This window comes from Numenius arquata, chromosome 6 (genome assembly GCF_964106895.1).
Source record: "Numenius arquata chromosome 6, bNumArq3.hap1.1, whole genome shotgun sequence".
Classification (NCBI taxonomy): Eukaryota; Metazoa; Chordata; class Aves; order Charadriiformes; family Scolopacidae; genus Numenius; species Numenius arquata.
Window position 1 is genome coordinate 66,894,599 of NC_133581.1, and position 16,028 is coordinate 66,910,626.

The 16,028-nt window shown below is 43.4% G+C and overlaps 1 protein-coding gene across 1 annotated transcript in view; it reads left to right on the top strand.

The window, feature by feature from the left end:
- Positions 1-16,028, top strand: part of DDHD1 (DDHD domain containing 1) — a 72,645-nt gene that overhangs the window by 31,408 nt on the left and 25,209 nt on the right. Inside the window, exons 4-7 of the mRNA XM_074149259.1 lie at positions 618-746; positions 2,487-2,634; positions 13,623-13,729; positions 14,226-14,332. Of these exons, the coding sequence (XP_074005360.1) occupies positions 618-746; positions 2,487-2,634; positions 13,623-13,729; positions 14,226-14,332 (491 nt within the window). The remainder of the gene's footprint in view (positions 1-617; positions 747-2,486; positions 2,635-13,622; positions 13,730-14,225; positions 14,333-16,028) is intronic.

Genomic DNA, 16,028 nt, shown 5'->3' on the forward strand with positions numbered 1-16,028 from the left:
AAAGAGCTGGATTCTGTTCGGTGCCAGAAATTACTCATTCAGAGGCTTTCTCATTGAACTGCGCTTCCAGCTCCCAGATATTTCTGAAAGGAGAGAAACGCAACGGAGCCTTCTAGTAATGGAGCCTTGAAAGCCTCTGTCTTACTGCAGGGAACCATCAAACCCAGGGATCTCGCTGTACGGACAAGGAGAGAGAAAATAGGAGTGAAATTGCTCTTTTTCTAGTGATAAGAGTTCACGGGGCAACCACCATTGGTCATCCCACCAACCTGCAGTATCTCAGGATGCCTTGCCCTGCTGCTTCCCCCTGGTTCTTGTTTTCAGCTAAAGAGAGTATTTTGGAAACCTGCCATCCCATAATGAGGGTGGGAGGAGAATGACGTGAAACGTCCCCAAAGGTCATCTCCAACCTGCTGCTTGTCCTGCTCAGATTAATCCTAAATGTAAAAAAAAAAAAAAAGCTTTTCAAGGTAAGAAGTAATACAGAGTTAGGTATAATAGAGTTCTAGATTTTAACCTATGTGTAGATTACTCTTCTCTCTCTGTGTTTGAAGAGGCTTTTTATTTTTTTTTTCTTCTTACCCATCTAAATTAAATGTTGTTCCTTTTTGCTGCAGCTATTCATAGTCTAAAGTTGAGTCGCAACCACGTGGACTGGCACAGTGTGGATGAAGTGTATCTTTACAGTGATGCAACAACATCTAAAATTGCAAGAACTGTTACACAAAAGTTGGGGTTTTCCAAAGGTAATATTTCTCAGAGTTTGTAAAGAATATTGGAAATACTGGTATTTCAAGTTTGTTACTTTAACTCTAGAAGGATATTTCGAGTTTGATGCTTTAATCTGTGACCAGCCCCCTTTGGCCATTGCGGTTTTTACAGAAGAGTACATGAGGTTGTTGTACATAAGCGTAACTAGATGTGAGTAGGCTATGACTTATTTTTATTATGTATTTTATTATTATTTTGGATGCAGCAGATAGTATATGAAAACATTACAGTGGCAGAGTCTAGCAGCTACGATGTAAGAATCGCGCTTCCCTTTGCAACCTGAATTTTACCGCTGTGATACTGTGATGCGTTCCTTAAATACACCATCATCCCTTCCCCTCTCACCACCTCCTGCCTTTTTTTCCGCTCATTAAACAGATGTATGAACCGAGAGGAAGGGTGAAGCTTTTAGACAGAAACTGTTTCCAGTAGGAACCTGGACTCATTTAAGCTCTAACCTACCAGTTATAAAGCCAGCAAGGCTGAGATGGTGGGAAGGGAGGATGGTCTCTCTCTGAAGTAAAAGGCAGATTATTGCCAGCTTAGAAAATTGGAACTTGTCCCCTCTGTCGTGGTGCTTCTACGCTCTGCTGGACAACAGCAAAAACAAGAATATACACAGCTGTTTTCTTCCTTGGTCTCTAAAGAGACAAGATGGGGTAATAGGTTTGGCTTTAGTCTCCATGCCTCTCTTCTGCAATTAATGCCCTCTTACCACACAGGGCTCTTGGGTGGATACTTAATTAACGTTTGCCCAGAATGAATATAATTCAATGTTTTAGTTGCGGAAGAAACGAAGTATTCTGTATGCAGAACATGATTTGGACAGTGTGTAATAAATAAGATCATCCTAAGCAGTTTGGGGAGAGAAATATCAAGTAGAAGCCCACGATAAACAAAACCTGTCCTGTGTAAAAACTGCCCTTAGTGATTTTATAGCGTTTTCCTCCTCCTTAGAAACAAAACAAGTTTTTTGCTTCAGTTTTTATGGCGGGGAGTGATGCTGCCTTCCTCTCTGTGGCCATCTGAAGGGCTTGCTGGGCTCCTGGGCAGGGCTGTGGTCCTCTCCGTGGGTCTGTCACTAGAGGGGGATGGAGACACGTTGTGCCAGTGGGTTTCTCAAGCCATCTGTGGGGCACTGAGAAAACTTCTTCCCCCAGGGAACTGATTTTTTGGGGGATTTGGTCACTGAACGTGTGGGGAAATTTGAGGTTAGATCAGCTTGAAATAGAGCATAGGTTTCTCCCTGTCAAAATGAAAAAATTGTAAAGCTTTTCAACTGGATCAGAGAACGAATGACAACACTTAAACCATTTCCATGATCCCTCCATGCAGTGGAAGTAAGGTGGAGATGTAAGGGGGGGAGTTTATTGATTGAGACACACAGAAGAAGGGTATTGTGTTGTAAAAGTCGACGGACAATTACACAGCTGTTGTCTAAAAAGTTGTTTTTCAAAACATCTCTGAAATTAGTTATCTTTACAGTGGAAACGGCCTGTTAATACGCTGACTGACACAATATCACCCCGTTGCTCAAACCTCCCAGGAGTTTAAAATTGCAGATATTTAAAAAACAGATGCTGTTCCTTTAATGTATAATCTTATTTTCAGAATACTTTAATGTATTGGTCTGAGACAAGTCAAGCTTCTGTCAACGTGTAAGACCGTTGCACTTGGTCGAATGTAACTGATCTGGGATCGTGTTTTTTCTACAGCTTCAAGTAGTGGGACAAGGCTACATAGAGGCTATGTAGAAGAAGCCACGTTAGAAGACAAGCCACCACAAACTAGTCACATTGTGTTTGTTGTGCATGGTATTGGGCAGAAAATGGACCAAGGAAGGATCATCAAAAATACGGCTATGTGAGTGCTTTGTAATATTTGCCGTACCAACTCTAGCCTGAGTATGAGGCTGATGTTATAAATAACAGCAGACTCTTTGCTTTAAGCTGTATCTTTTCTTCTTTCCTTCTCCTCCTCTTCCCCTAAATCATTAGTCTTTATATTGTGGGTGTGCTACTTTTCTGTGTTAATTTGGATGTATGGACTTGGTGAGAGCAGCTGCAGGAGCGAGAAGATCAAAGATACGTTCTGTTTTCATGACCAACGTTTGTGACCTTTAGGGGACTGGCCCATGAATTTCTAGAAGCTGTGGTTGACAGTTTACCGGGTCTTTTCATTGAATGTCTTTTGTCAAGACAAACGGGGTTTTGATTTAACATCTGAGCTAATTCTGAAGGCTGGTGGATGGGAAGAGAAACTCCGGAGCTGTTGAGAATGCTGTACCTGGAAAGAGTTTTCAATGTCAGAAGAAATTGTAAAGTCGTGATGACAGCACTGAGGGGGACGAGGGGGTGTTAAGGACTGCTTCATTAGCTGAAAGAAGAGGCTAAAAAAGTGTTAATTGCAGATCAGTCTTGCGCAGGTGGTTTAGTATGTGTGTCCCGACCAGCTCCACGTTCCTTCAAAGTTGACAGAAACGGTGACAGGTGACTCTTGTGACAGTGTGTGTAGAGCTGGGGTTGCTGATCTTGTGGCAAGAGCTTTGAGAACCTCTTTAAACCCAGAATAGCAGCGTAGGTCAGGGCTTATCTGCCGTCGCTGTGGTGTGTACCATCATGTCAGCAGGTTCTTGTGTCCCTTCAGCTCGTTGTTCCACTCCAGTGTCCGCTGGTGTGGTCGAGCAGACCTCTTGATTTCACCGCCGTGTCGTTTGTCATCTCAAAGCAACCAACCTGCTTCTCCCCTTGTCTGGGCGCTTCGCTGCTCTTTTATCCCTGTTGTTTAAGAGCAAGCAATCAAAACCAAAGAAAACCAATCCATAGCCCTTGATAAAAAGCAGAAACGAGTCACCAAAATAAATGTTAAAACTTAAATTTTTGTAGGAATGCAATTACGCTGACAACGCAAATACCCTAAATACAGGTTGGACTTGGTGATCTTGAAGGTCTTTTCCAACCAAAACGCTTCTGTGATCTCTCTGCCTTAAGAACAGGGATGAGAAGTAAAACTTCCGCCATGGAATCATTAAGGTTTTCCGCTTTTTCTTTCTCCCTACCCCATTTCCATCGAACATGCACACAGGGCCTGTACGGGTGGATTAACTTCAACTCATAGGTGTTCATTCCATAAGAAGTCCTGATATAATTGACAGCCAGTTATGTGCAATCTTTTATCTAAAAGGGAAACGAGAGTTTTTGTGCCTCAGTAAATCTCACTCATATCCTCAAGAAAAAGCAGACAGTATTGCACAGCCTTTTAAAATGCTAATTATTGGCATAAATTGTGTATTCTGTACAAAATCTGCAAATGAAAGTAACGTTTTAGATTGAAGTCCTTTTTTTTTTTTTTTTTTTGAGAGCTTAAAACTTGTCACTGAGAAACATCCCATATGTTCTAGGAAGAGATTTTAGAGGAAATGTCTGCCAGGCCAGCACGGTGGCAGCTCTTACAAGCCGTACTAGCACTTCCTGTTAGCACCTTCATCCATCATATATGTGTGTATTTTATTTATTTATTTTTTTTTTTTACATTCATTTGCATTAGGGACACAGGGAGTCCAATATTGCCTTTTGAAAAATGGTAAGATGGATAAGGAGAAATATTTTTTGACTGTTCACACCTTAAAGTAGAAGCTAAGGAGAAAAGACTTAAAGTGTTGGGTTTTTTTCCCTTTTAAATGCACATTCTTTAGTAGGAAACCTGTAGTTGAAGCGATGCTAAATCTGTAACTTAAGCCACAGGTCTGCCCATCAGTGTCACTGCTCCTTTCTTCCCCTATCAATACCTGGGTACCACCAGGAGATGTAGAAGGCACTACCAGCCCTCAGAGCTCATGGTTGACTTGGGCTGGCTTTGAAGGACTTGGATGTCTCTTGTGATAGACATCTGCTGGTGTGGGAACCCCTTGGGTAGGTGTTGTGTGTTTTCCTTTAGAAACAGAAAGTTGCTTTTTGGTTTAGGCCCCAGGACATCTGGCAGAAGTTCCTCCGAAGAGTGCCACCAGTCTTCTCTGTGGACTTTGGGCCACAGATGGGGAGAGACGGGCGATGAGGCAGGTTGGACGAGGCAAACTCCATAACACCTTGCGGTTTTTTGATTATGATTCTTGGAGGGACTCTGGGATCTCCAGAAGGGAATGCTTTCTCAGGTGCTTTCCCTTTCTACCATCCACAAAAAACAGCCCTGTGTGTTTTGTCTTTGCCACGTACATTTATTTTTGCTTCTTGGGGGGTTCGGTCTACCCTGGGATAAAACTTTCACATTTATTTCAACCTGGGTGAGAGCAAAACTTCGGTTCATAGCACAAAACCATAGCCTCCCTTGAACAAATGGCCTTAAAAGAAAGAAAAGTGCAAAAAACCAGTTTATAACCCAGACATGGGTTACTGTCTGTAACCCAGGCCGGTGAGAGACCCTTCCAGAGCTCTGTCTTCAGGGTACCACCTCGAGAAGAAATTGGTGCAGCTCACACGATGCGTCTGCATCGTTAGGCAGATCCGGTTGGTTACGGAGGTGAAAACAGAGCTCTGCTTCCAGGGTAATTTAAAATTATATGTGCTGATTTCATTAAGGGATGGAGTTCAGTCTAGCCATTAGCGTGGTTAGATGCTGCGGTCGCAGGGTGCCCTCTGAGTGGGTAAATGGAAAAGGTGCCTTTTACGGATGCTTGAACGAACGGGCCTTGGGTAGATGTGACACCGTTTTGTTTCTTCACAGTGTAGTTAAACACATTTATTATCTAAATGTAGCTCGGCAGCTGGTACAACAAGCTGCTCCTGTCAGCGCTGATATTATATTAACTGCGGAACTCGTCTGGGAAGAGACGGTACCTCCCCCGGGCCGGAGCAGTGATTCAGCTCCCCTGACATGAACAGAATAATGTGCTCTGAGCCGCTCCAGCAGCACAGGGACGGCTTATTTCAGGAAGAAGAGAGTATATTCTGCATTTCTGTGTAATATAAACTAAGATATTGTGGCATGATGTAGTTAATTGGAGGTTTTTTTTTTAATTCGCCGTCAGATACAGTATTCTGGCATTGCTAGGTAATAAGGTACAACATTAACTTTAAAAAAAAAAAAAAATCATTTTGGGATATCCTTTCGTTTTACTGTGCGCACTTTCCTATTGTTATTTGGAATATTTTTGCACTGAAGCCTAATCTCTTTCTGAGTTTTGTTGAACTTGTCCTTCTGGATTATGGCAGGGGGTGGCATGGGGTTTCTTACATACATTAGATAGAATTTAGGAATGTTACTATCCATGTTTCTTAGCCTCCTTTAAAAATACCCTGTTGTTTTACCTGACGTAGGTAAAGGTCAGATCCTTTAGGCTGACCCTCTAAATTTCATCAGCTCCTGTGCTCGAAAATTGAATGGAGTAACTCTTGTGCGTTATTTCCATAATAGCTGTAACGTTGTAATGACGCTTCTTGGCTGTTCTCACCCTAAAGCTGGTATCTGTCTGCCTCTGTCTGAACCTCCTGTTTTGATTCGAAAATTGTATTTGCCTGGGCTGCAAAAATTGCTGTCTGCCCAAAGCAACGTCATGTTGGTCTTCCATAATCGCCAATTACATTTTTATTGCAAGTCCCATTAGAAAGCATTTTAATTGTGGATTATCATTATAATAATTACTTCAGAATAGCTATTTTGGTGAATTTCCAGCGGTGTGGCGGCCCTGACAGAGTGCAGAGCCTCTCAGAGGCCTTTCAGTGCATTAAATACATGCTGCTAGAATCTCAAATCAAAATTTTCTGTAAAAATTTTTCCTGTAATTTTTCACTTTTCAAATATTGGGTATTTTTGCTTGTTTTCCATTCAAATGCTTACGTGGCATTAAATACTTATTACGTGCTTGTTTTCCATTCTTTGGTGCTGGTAATAATTGCATGTTTTTCTGAAATTAATCATAGAATCATAGAATGGTTAGGGTTGGAAGGGACCTTAAAGATCATCGAGTTCCAACCCCTCTGCCACGGGCAGGGACACCTCCCACCAGACCAGGTTGCTCAAAGCTCCATCCAGCCTGCTCTTGAACCCCTCCAGGGATGGGGCAGCCACAGCTTCTCTGGGCAACCTGGGCCAGGGTCTCACCACCCTCACAGAAAAGAGTTTCCTCCTAATATCTAATCTAAATCTCCCTTCTTCCAGTTTAAAACCATTACCCCTTGTCCTGTCCCTACATCTCCTGACAAAGAGTCCCTCTCCGGCTCTCCTGTAGGCTCCCTTCAGATATTGGAAGGCTGCTATGAGATCTCTTATCCTTCCGGAGCCTTCTCTTCTCCAGGCTGAACAACCCCAGCTCCCTCAGCCTGTCTTCATAGGGGAGGTGCTCCATCCCTCTGATCATCTTCGTGGCCTTCCACTGGACCCGTTCCAACAGGTCCATGTCCTTCCTGTGTTGAGGACTCCAAAGCTGGGCACAGTATTCCAGGTGGGGTCTTAAGTCTCCAAATGGTAAAAACTGTCTTACAGGTTTCAACTTGAGCTTGTCTTACAAGATAAATGAGAAGTTCAGCCCAAGAGGTAAAAGGTGATAGTTAGGGCATTAAGTACTTTCATAAGAGCCTGTTTTGTGTACGTTTATTAATTATCTAACATGACTGCGTCTCGGGTGGAAGCTATAACAGCTTGTTTGGGGCTTAGATGTATCTCTAGGTCTGTTCTGGTTCCTGTCCCCCCCTCCCACCCCGAGCCCTTGTTTCTGCCCAGTGCTGCCCTTTCCCTGCCCACACCAGCACCAATCTCTGTACGGACCCATTGCAAACTGGATCACTGTGGCTGGTCCAAACAACTGGAACCCCCTCTGGAAGGTGGGAACAAGTGGTGAGGAGGCAGGAGATGACAACGGGGACAGGGAGTGCCTCGTCTGCTCTATGCCAAAGCCAGTGTCTCACTAATTATGGGGATCCCACAATCCTCAACCAACCGAGAGGCTTGAGTTCCTTTGATCGTGCCGAGTCCCGTTATTCTTGAGAAGGTTGAAGTGTGAATCACCATCGTGCTTGCTTTGTCTGCAGGCTGGAATTTCCATCTTTCTTCCAAAGTAAAAGGAGTCTGCATATGTCTCGCCTCTCATTCTGCAAATTTGCCAATGTCTATCCAAGCCCGGAGCAAATCCATTCGCCACAACTTCTGCAAGTGCTAAAGCCCATCTGTAGGAAGCCACATGTGGGGTTATTTCTGTCCTCTTCTTATTACAGACTCATTTAAAAAAGATATTTCACCAACCTATTGTCTTCCAGGCTGAGAGTGTGCACACAAGCGGATGGTAGCCCAAAAGCGAACTGGCTGCCCAGGGAAGCAGTTGAGTCCCCATCCCTGGAGGTATTTCAAAAACATGTAGACGTGGCATTTAAGGATATGGTTTATGGTTTTATGGGACTTGGTGGTGTTAGGTTGATGGTTGGACTTGATAATCTTAAGGGTCATTTCCAACCTAGATGATTCTGTGTCCTAGAGCAGGGGTCTTAATGTGTCTGGTCTGAGAGCGGGTGAATCCCTGAAGAACAGTGGCGGAATCATAGAATCACAGAATGGTTTGGTTTGGAAGGGACCTTAAACATTATCTCGTTCCAAGCCCCCCGTCGCAGGCAGGAACACCTTCCAGAAGATGACTTGTGTCTTGCAGTTGCTCTTTGAAATCCGCCTAGGGTTAGACTTGACTTTGCATTTCTGCGGCGTGGATAAGGGTTTGAAAACAACCTCCCTTTCATTTCCTCTGGCTTGAGCAGATCTCAGGTTTTATTACTCACGCCCGCTACTCTCACTTCAGTTTACCAAATTTAGCTCAAGCCAGCCCTGAGTTTCCTCAATAACTCGTGGTATTATTTCCTCAAAGAGGCGGTGAGTGTTGCCCTCCGTTTGGGTCACTCCGGTGAGGTGGAAGCGGTTGGGAAATGCTTCGGAGCATAATTTACAAGTTGTGGGATCTAAATCCAGGAGTGGATCCGCACGGTTTTGCAGGCAGGAGTGAGAGTTTAGTTTTTTTGTGGAGATACCCCATCACCCTATCTCTTGAAATCAAGAGTTCAGAGTAAGAAGTTTACTGCTATAATGCTTTTTAAATAAAAAAAAAAAAAAAATTCCCTTTTTCTTGGCTATGGATCATCTGGTGGAAGAGAATCTGCAAAGATGACTTGGGAATAAAATGAGTAACATCTTCAAGCCTTCAGGCGTTTTTCTCTGTTACCAGCTATCAAGGTCATTTTACAAAATTTGTGATCCAGCTGAAGCCAACTTGTTTGTAGCTCTCCCGTTTTTAATGCAGTATTTGTGATTGCTCCACAAGAGTCAAATTAGTAGCATAAAAATTAAAAAAAAAACAAAACAAACAAAAACCACAGCAATAATTGTAAATATGTTAAAATATCTCTGCAAAATGCTTGCTTAAGCAAGGATGGATACCTGTGAAAATACAGTTTTATTATTTATTATTTCAATCAGAGAAAGGCAGCCAAGCACATTTTATTTATGGCGAGTCTCGAAGTATCTATTTTCAGGCCATTCCTCCTTGCATGGAAAATAGCAATACGTCAAAAAACTTTCTAAAATATGCATTGCATCTGCACCTGAGTGATTTTTTTTTTATTTTTTTTTTTCCTTCGAGAAATAATAAATTTCAGTTGTTACCGTGCGGTTTGGTGTGTAGATTTAAGTAATTGTTGCTCTGGGGTCAATACTTCAACATCCATTTGTACTGGAAAGGAGAAGAATTCTCCGCCTGTTTAAATAAGGATTTATGACTCCAGTTGGTGTTAACTTCGCAAGTGAGTAGAGGGACTTGCCATCTAATAAAATAGCTCAAAATATTTATTTTTAAAAAGCCAGAAGAAGGAGACCTAATAGCAGAATGGCATCCTGGCTTGTATTAGAAATAGCGTGACCAGCAGAAGTAGGGATTGTCCCTCCTGTACTCAGCACCGGTGAGGCCACACCTGGAGAATCGTGTCCAGTTTTGGGCACCTCAATCCAAGAGAGATATCGAGGTGCTGGAGCGGGCACAGAGGAGGGCAACGAAGCTGGTGAAGGAAGGGTCTGGAGAATAAATCTTATGAGGAGCGGTTGAAGGAGCTGGGACCGTTTAGTTTGAGGAAGAGGAGGCTGAGGGGAGACCTCATCACTCTCTACAACTACTTGAAAGGACGTTGTAGAGATGTTGGTGCTGGTCTCTTCTCACAGGTAATTAGCGATAGAACGAGAGGGAATGGCTTCAAGCTCCAACAGGGTAGGTTTAGACTGGACATTAGGAAACAATTCTTCACAGAAAGAGTGGTCAGACACTGGAACAGGCTGCCCAGGGAGGGGGTTGAGCCACCATCCCTGGATGTGTTTAAGAGACGTTTAGATGCGGTGTTGGGGGATATGGTGTAGGGGAGAACTTTGTAGAGTGGGGTTGATGGTTGGACTCAATGATCCCAAGGGTCTTTTCCAACCTGAACGATTCTATGATTCTATGAGAAGCAAGTGTGTAGCAGGCCTGGGCTTTTGGCACGTTGTTCGGCAATTACACCACAATTTTTATTAGAATTTATAATATAAAACTGTTGATCGAAATCAGTGGGAGATGTTGAATAGTGCCATTTGTAAATGAGGGGCCAGCTAACAAAAATTTGTTGAACTTCTACCGGAATGTATTTTGCCAGGCAGAAGGAAGAAGATTTGCACAGAGTTGGGTTTTGGTTTTCTAATGTCCCCAAGCGCTTTTCAATGTTTGTCCATAACCCCTTCTAGCAGAAATCGGGACTGTTCTCCCGGAGGCTGGACCGTGCACAACCTCAGCTGATGTAAGGCAAGGGGGGAACCGCTCCAGATCCCACTAAAATTAGGTTTTGCATTTCACAAAACTTTGGGGTCAGGACACAAAGCTGGCAGAGCTTTTAGGAGGGGAGACTTGAAGCTTTTCCCGAAAGCTCTGGCAGAATTGCTAGGTCTCACTGGTTTTTCCAAACTCATATAACTAGCTTTAGAAAGGAGACTTTTAGTTAAAAAAAAAATCCTATGTGAATAGATTTAGTAAGACCTGGGCTCTTTGGAACAGGAAAAAACCCTGTAGCTATAGTTTTTGAAGATGGGGGTGTCAGTAGCTCTAACAGCTATTTCTTCATGAAGTTTACAGCTGATGATGATGTGTAAAGAGTTTGGATTTTTTTTTTTTTAGGACCAGTTTATTTACCGGTTCCTTCACTTAAAGTAATTGTTGTTGTGCGGAATTCTTTGCTTTATTCATACCACGTTTCTATGCTTTTACAGCTTTAGACTGCTGCTTGGCTGGGTTCCTGCTAAACTTAACTATTTCTGAATTCACTTCAGCTGGCCACCATCCTCCTTCATGCAGAGAAAGTTAAGCTGCCCGGGGCAATACCAAAGAATCGTTAGCATTTCCAAAGAATATTCATTCAGATTTTAGGTCCTTGTGCTAGTAATCATCTGATGTTGTTCAGATGGGTGTGTTTCTCTTGTGTTTTGGATACTCAGGGACTCCAGGAATGGTTTTAAATGGTTTTTTAATGGTTTTAAATTGGAAGAGGGGAGATTTAGATTAGATATTAGGAGGAAATTCTTTATTGTGAGGGTGGTGAAGCACTGGAACAGGTTGCCCAGGGAAGCTGTGGCTGCCCCATCCCTGGAAGTGTTTAAGGCCAGGCTGGATGGGGCTTTGAGCAACCTGGTCTGGTGGGAGGTGTCCCTGCCCATGGCAGGGGGGTGGAATGGGATGATCTTTAAGGTCCCATCCAACCCAAACCATTCCATGATTCTATGAATGTTTCATGTATTTACTGAGGTTTTTATCTTCTTGATAATCTAGAAAATCTCTGCAGCTGAAGTTGGGCTCTGGAATAAGTGTTCTTGGATGCGTTGGGAGGGGTGGTGGTGGGAAGGGTTGTTCTGTGCTTTGCAAGGCTTAGGTCATTTCGGGCCATAAATCAACCCCGATTTAAGCAGATCCTCTCACTGAATTTTTTTTTTCCTCATCATGGAAAGGGCATTCTGCTTTACTTAAAGCTCTGCCGTCTCGCTGGACTGGAGACTATGAGATCAGGAGTGCAATCAGGTGATTGATAGAGGTGATTCTGCTCCTCTGCTCTGGTGAGACCCCACCTGGAGTATTGTGTCCAGCAAAGGAGGGACATGGACCTGTTGGAGCAGGTCCAGAGGAGGCCACAGAGATGCTGTAAGGACTGGAGCCCCTCTGCTGTGAGGACAGGCTGAGAGAGTTGGGGGGGGTTCAGCCTGGAGAAGAGAAGGCTCCGGGGAGACCTTAGAGCCCCTTCCAGTCCCTAAAGGGGCTCCAGGAGAGATGGGGAGGGACTCTTGACCAGGGAGGGAAGCCACGGGACAAGGGGGAAGGGTTTTAAACTCAAAGAGGGGAGATTGAGATGAGATCTGGGGAAGAAATTGTTGCCTGTGAGGGTGGTGAGACCCTGGCCCAGGTTGCCCAGAGCAGCTGTGGCTGCCCCATCCCTGGAGGGGTTCAAGGCCAGGTTGGAGGGGGTTTTGAGCAACCTGGTCTGGTGGGAGGTGTCCCTGTCCAGGGCAGGGGGTTGGAACTTGATGATCTTTAAGGTCCCATCCAACCTACAACATTCAATGACTCTATGATTTCTATTGAAAGAGAACAGAAGAGCATGAATATATTCAAGGAAAGTGTCTCAGCGAAGGGGTTAAACTTACTAACCTGCATTCAGACTGGTAGAAGTACAGACAGGAGATTAGTGTCATTGTGCCTTTGGTTGTAACAATCATTAAAAAGGGGTTGCTTTGAAAATGTGGGGAAAAAAGAAACCAGTGTTGAAACTCTGGGTTTTGTCTCAGAAATTAAAAACCCTGTGATGCTTGGAACTGGGAACCAGCTGCTGGAAACCCAGCACTGCTGCCCCTCGGTCAGATTGAGGTTGTTGGGCTCATCTTCAGAAACGCTAATACCCTGGGGAGCCGAGATTCATGTACAGGAAAGAAAGGCAAATACAATGCTGTCTCAGTTTGGTTGCAGAACATGTGTGATAGAATGCTTGGGTATTTTACTATCTTGTATAGTTTCATGCTGACTTTCTTCTTATGCTGATTAGTCTTTCACACAACACTAATAAAGTAGCATTTTTGAAAGAATATAACGTACTGTTATTCCCCTTCTCCCCCAGATACCAGAAAGGGTCAGATATACTCTGGTTTTTAGGTACTGCAAGTTTCTTGCATCCCTTGAGAGAGGTGCCTCTATGTTCATGTTCAGATATGCTTAAAAAATGGAAAGTCTTTTAAAAAGGGCAATTAGCCTGTCCCTCTGCTGCTGCACGTTGAAACGCTAATAAATGATCCCGCTTCCCACTCTGGGAACTCTCAAGCCTGCCAATTTGAGATGTGAAATTAAAATCAAATTCTGACTTTTCAAGCAGTATTTTTAGGAGTTTTCTTTGTGTTTAAAAGCACTGAATTATCTTCCTTACATACTGGTCTAAATTGTTAGATTCTAAGTGGATTCAAGATTTCAGGGCAGTGGTAAAATTCTTAATTTTCAGTCGCATTCTACCCCAAACCCACCAAAACTACCAGATGTCTTTCAAACGAATTTAAGTGGTTTTTGTTAAGCCCCTAGTGTAATATATTTAAGGGTTTTTTTAACACTTTTGAGCATGTAATGCAGAGAAATTTTCATTATATGAGAATTGAAGTGCTCTTTAACAAAAGCATGAGGTTGAGGTAATTACCCATGTTAATAAGTATGCGTTGCATATTGAAAAGTAGTAATGTGGGAAATGTGTTACTCCTGGATGCACTGCCTTTATTTGATAAGAGCACCAATAGCAGTCTTTACAGGAACATGTAACATACTCTTTTTTTCTTTTTTACAGGATGCGAGATACTGCAAGAAAAGTAGAAGAAAAGTATTTTTCCAATCTAGCAACGCATGTTGAATTTCTCCCGGTTGAATGGAGATCAAAACTTACCCTTGATGGAGGTACGTTACTTACTTAATGGTTCTTATGCCGTTCCAGTATCATAGAATCGTTCAGGTTGGAAAAGACCCTCGGGATCATCGAGTCCAACCATCAACCCCACTCTACAAAGTTCTCCCCTACACCATATCCCCCAACACCGCATCTAAACGGCTCTTAAACACATCCAGGGATGGTGGCTCAACCCCCTCCCTGGGCAGCCTGTTCCAGTGTCTGACCACTCTTTCTGTGAAGAATTGTTTCCTAATGTCCAGTCTAAACCTACCCTGTTGGAGCTTGAAGCCATTCCCTCTCGTTCTATCGCTAATTACCTGTGAGAAGAGACCAGCACCAACCTCTCTACAATGGCCTTTCATGTAGTTGTAGAGAAGGACGTAACTGCAGGCTGCAAAATTGTCCCCAGAAGGTCCATCTCGTGTTCTCTACACGTGCCTTGGTTGGATTTTATCATTCTCCTGCATGTAACTCCAGTCTCGGGTTTGTTTTTTTTTTTTCCAGACACAGTGGACTCCATTACTCCAGATAAAGTACGAGGTTTAAGGGATATGCTGAACAGCAGCGCAATGGATATCATGTATTATACGAGTCCTCTTTACAGAGATGAAGTAAGTGTGTGTTTATATACGTTTTACTTAGAGTCTGAAACAAACTGGGCTTAGGAATCTAAGCGAAGTTTCCTTCCGAGGGATGCTGTATAAAGATTTCTAAATCTTTGCAAGTATGTAATAGTTATCATACTAATCAAAATACAGAGTTTTAAGAGTGAGAGGGGTAGGGAAACGGCAAAAAGAACAACCAGTGTAATTTATTTAGAGCAGAAATGGGTCTGTATCAGCAGCTTAGAAATGGGAAGGTTTCCGGCGTTTTCATGCACCTGCACGTTCAGAGCCATGGGAGTCCATAGAGCTGAGGTTCTTCATACCTCTTAGAAAATCTGTGAACGTTTGTCGCTTGATTTGTGTCAGATGGGATGGCAGCATCTGTAAACATCCCCAAACCAGTTTCAATGCGTTTGCGTCCACTCACCTTGCAGGAAAAGTCAGCCAGCCCTCGGTTATCTGTTTGTGAGGGGACAGTTCATACCGTGGAACCTCCCATCTTACCTCGCCACGTCTGTGCTGGGGGGGGACCCCATTAATCGGAGGGGGAAAGCGTCGAAGAGTGACGAAGCAGCCTGTGAAGCACGTACAGTGCATCGCCCCAATAGCATCCTTTCCGTGGCACCCTTACTGGGAAACCTCTGGGGGGATGTTTTAGGATTAGTTTCTATAGGAATTGTAGGGGTTTTATGTATTGACTACATTATATATCGATATATAATATTATATAATATATATATATAATGGTAGTCTTTTTGCGGCCTTGGTGCTCTGTGGAGGGTTAGACTGGGGCGGGGAGAAGAGAGACTTTCAAAATTTAGCTGTGGATTTGATGCCCCCTTTCCTTAAAATGAGATAGATCTCTAAGTCCTTTAGGCTGGCAATATAATTTTAAACCCTGAACTACCCGATAATACTTCTTTTCCTGGTAGCAGCAATGTGGGGGGTGAGATCGCGGGGAACCTTTTAAGCTTCCATCACTAGGGATAGGTGTCCCCAAAGCTGTGCCCCTCTTGTTGCTCAGGGATGCAAAGTTCAGGGCTCCTGGGTTCTCCGCCGTGTATCGTGTTTCTCTGTCTGTTGTGGAGCTGAGACCAGCGTGAACTTTCATGGCAAGCGAATGAAAACGTCTCTGGCAGCTCTAAAATAGATTTATTATTTTTTTTTAAACTGCATTAGAGGCTTGGCGTGTCTGTGGGCACCTCCTGGGAAATGGATTAGCAGAGGGAAGTTCAGGTATGCTGGCAACAACGCGTGACAAATGTGATTCATTGCTCAAGAGAACTAACTGTAGTTTTGCAGGTATATGGCCATGCCTCAAGTGCAAGAATCGACAAATAAAATGATTGTGCTGTGGCTGTGCTTAGATCTGATCACGAAAGGCTTAAGTTGGTTTTGTCGCTGAATCAAGTGAATTTTCTTGAAATACTTGCAACAGGTCGGTCGTTACCGTACCCTATTCCGACTGCATCGATGAATCTTATAACTTTCTCAAAGCGAAGTTGTACAATTTGGATGGCAAGTGTTTGTCCAAAAAAAAAAAAAAAAGAAAATGCTATTATAAACAAAATGTTAAAATCTTGAAGAACGGGTTTCTGAAAGGCCTCTTTGGTGGGGCAGCCAAAATGTTTGGGGTGCGGGTTTCCTTGTTGTTCACTGAGCCACAGAGTTCATGTTCTGGCGGTGAGTTGTCAGGGATGGG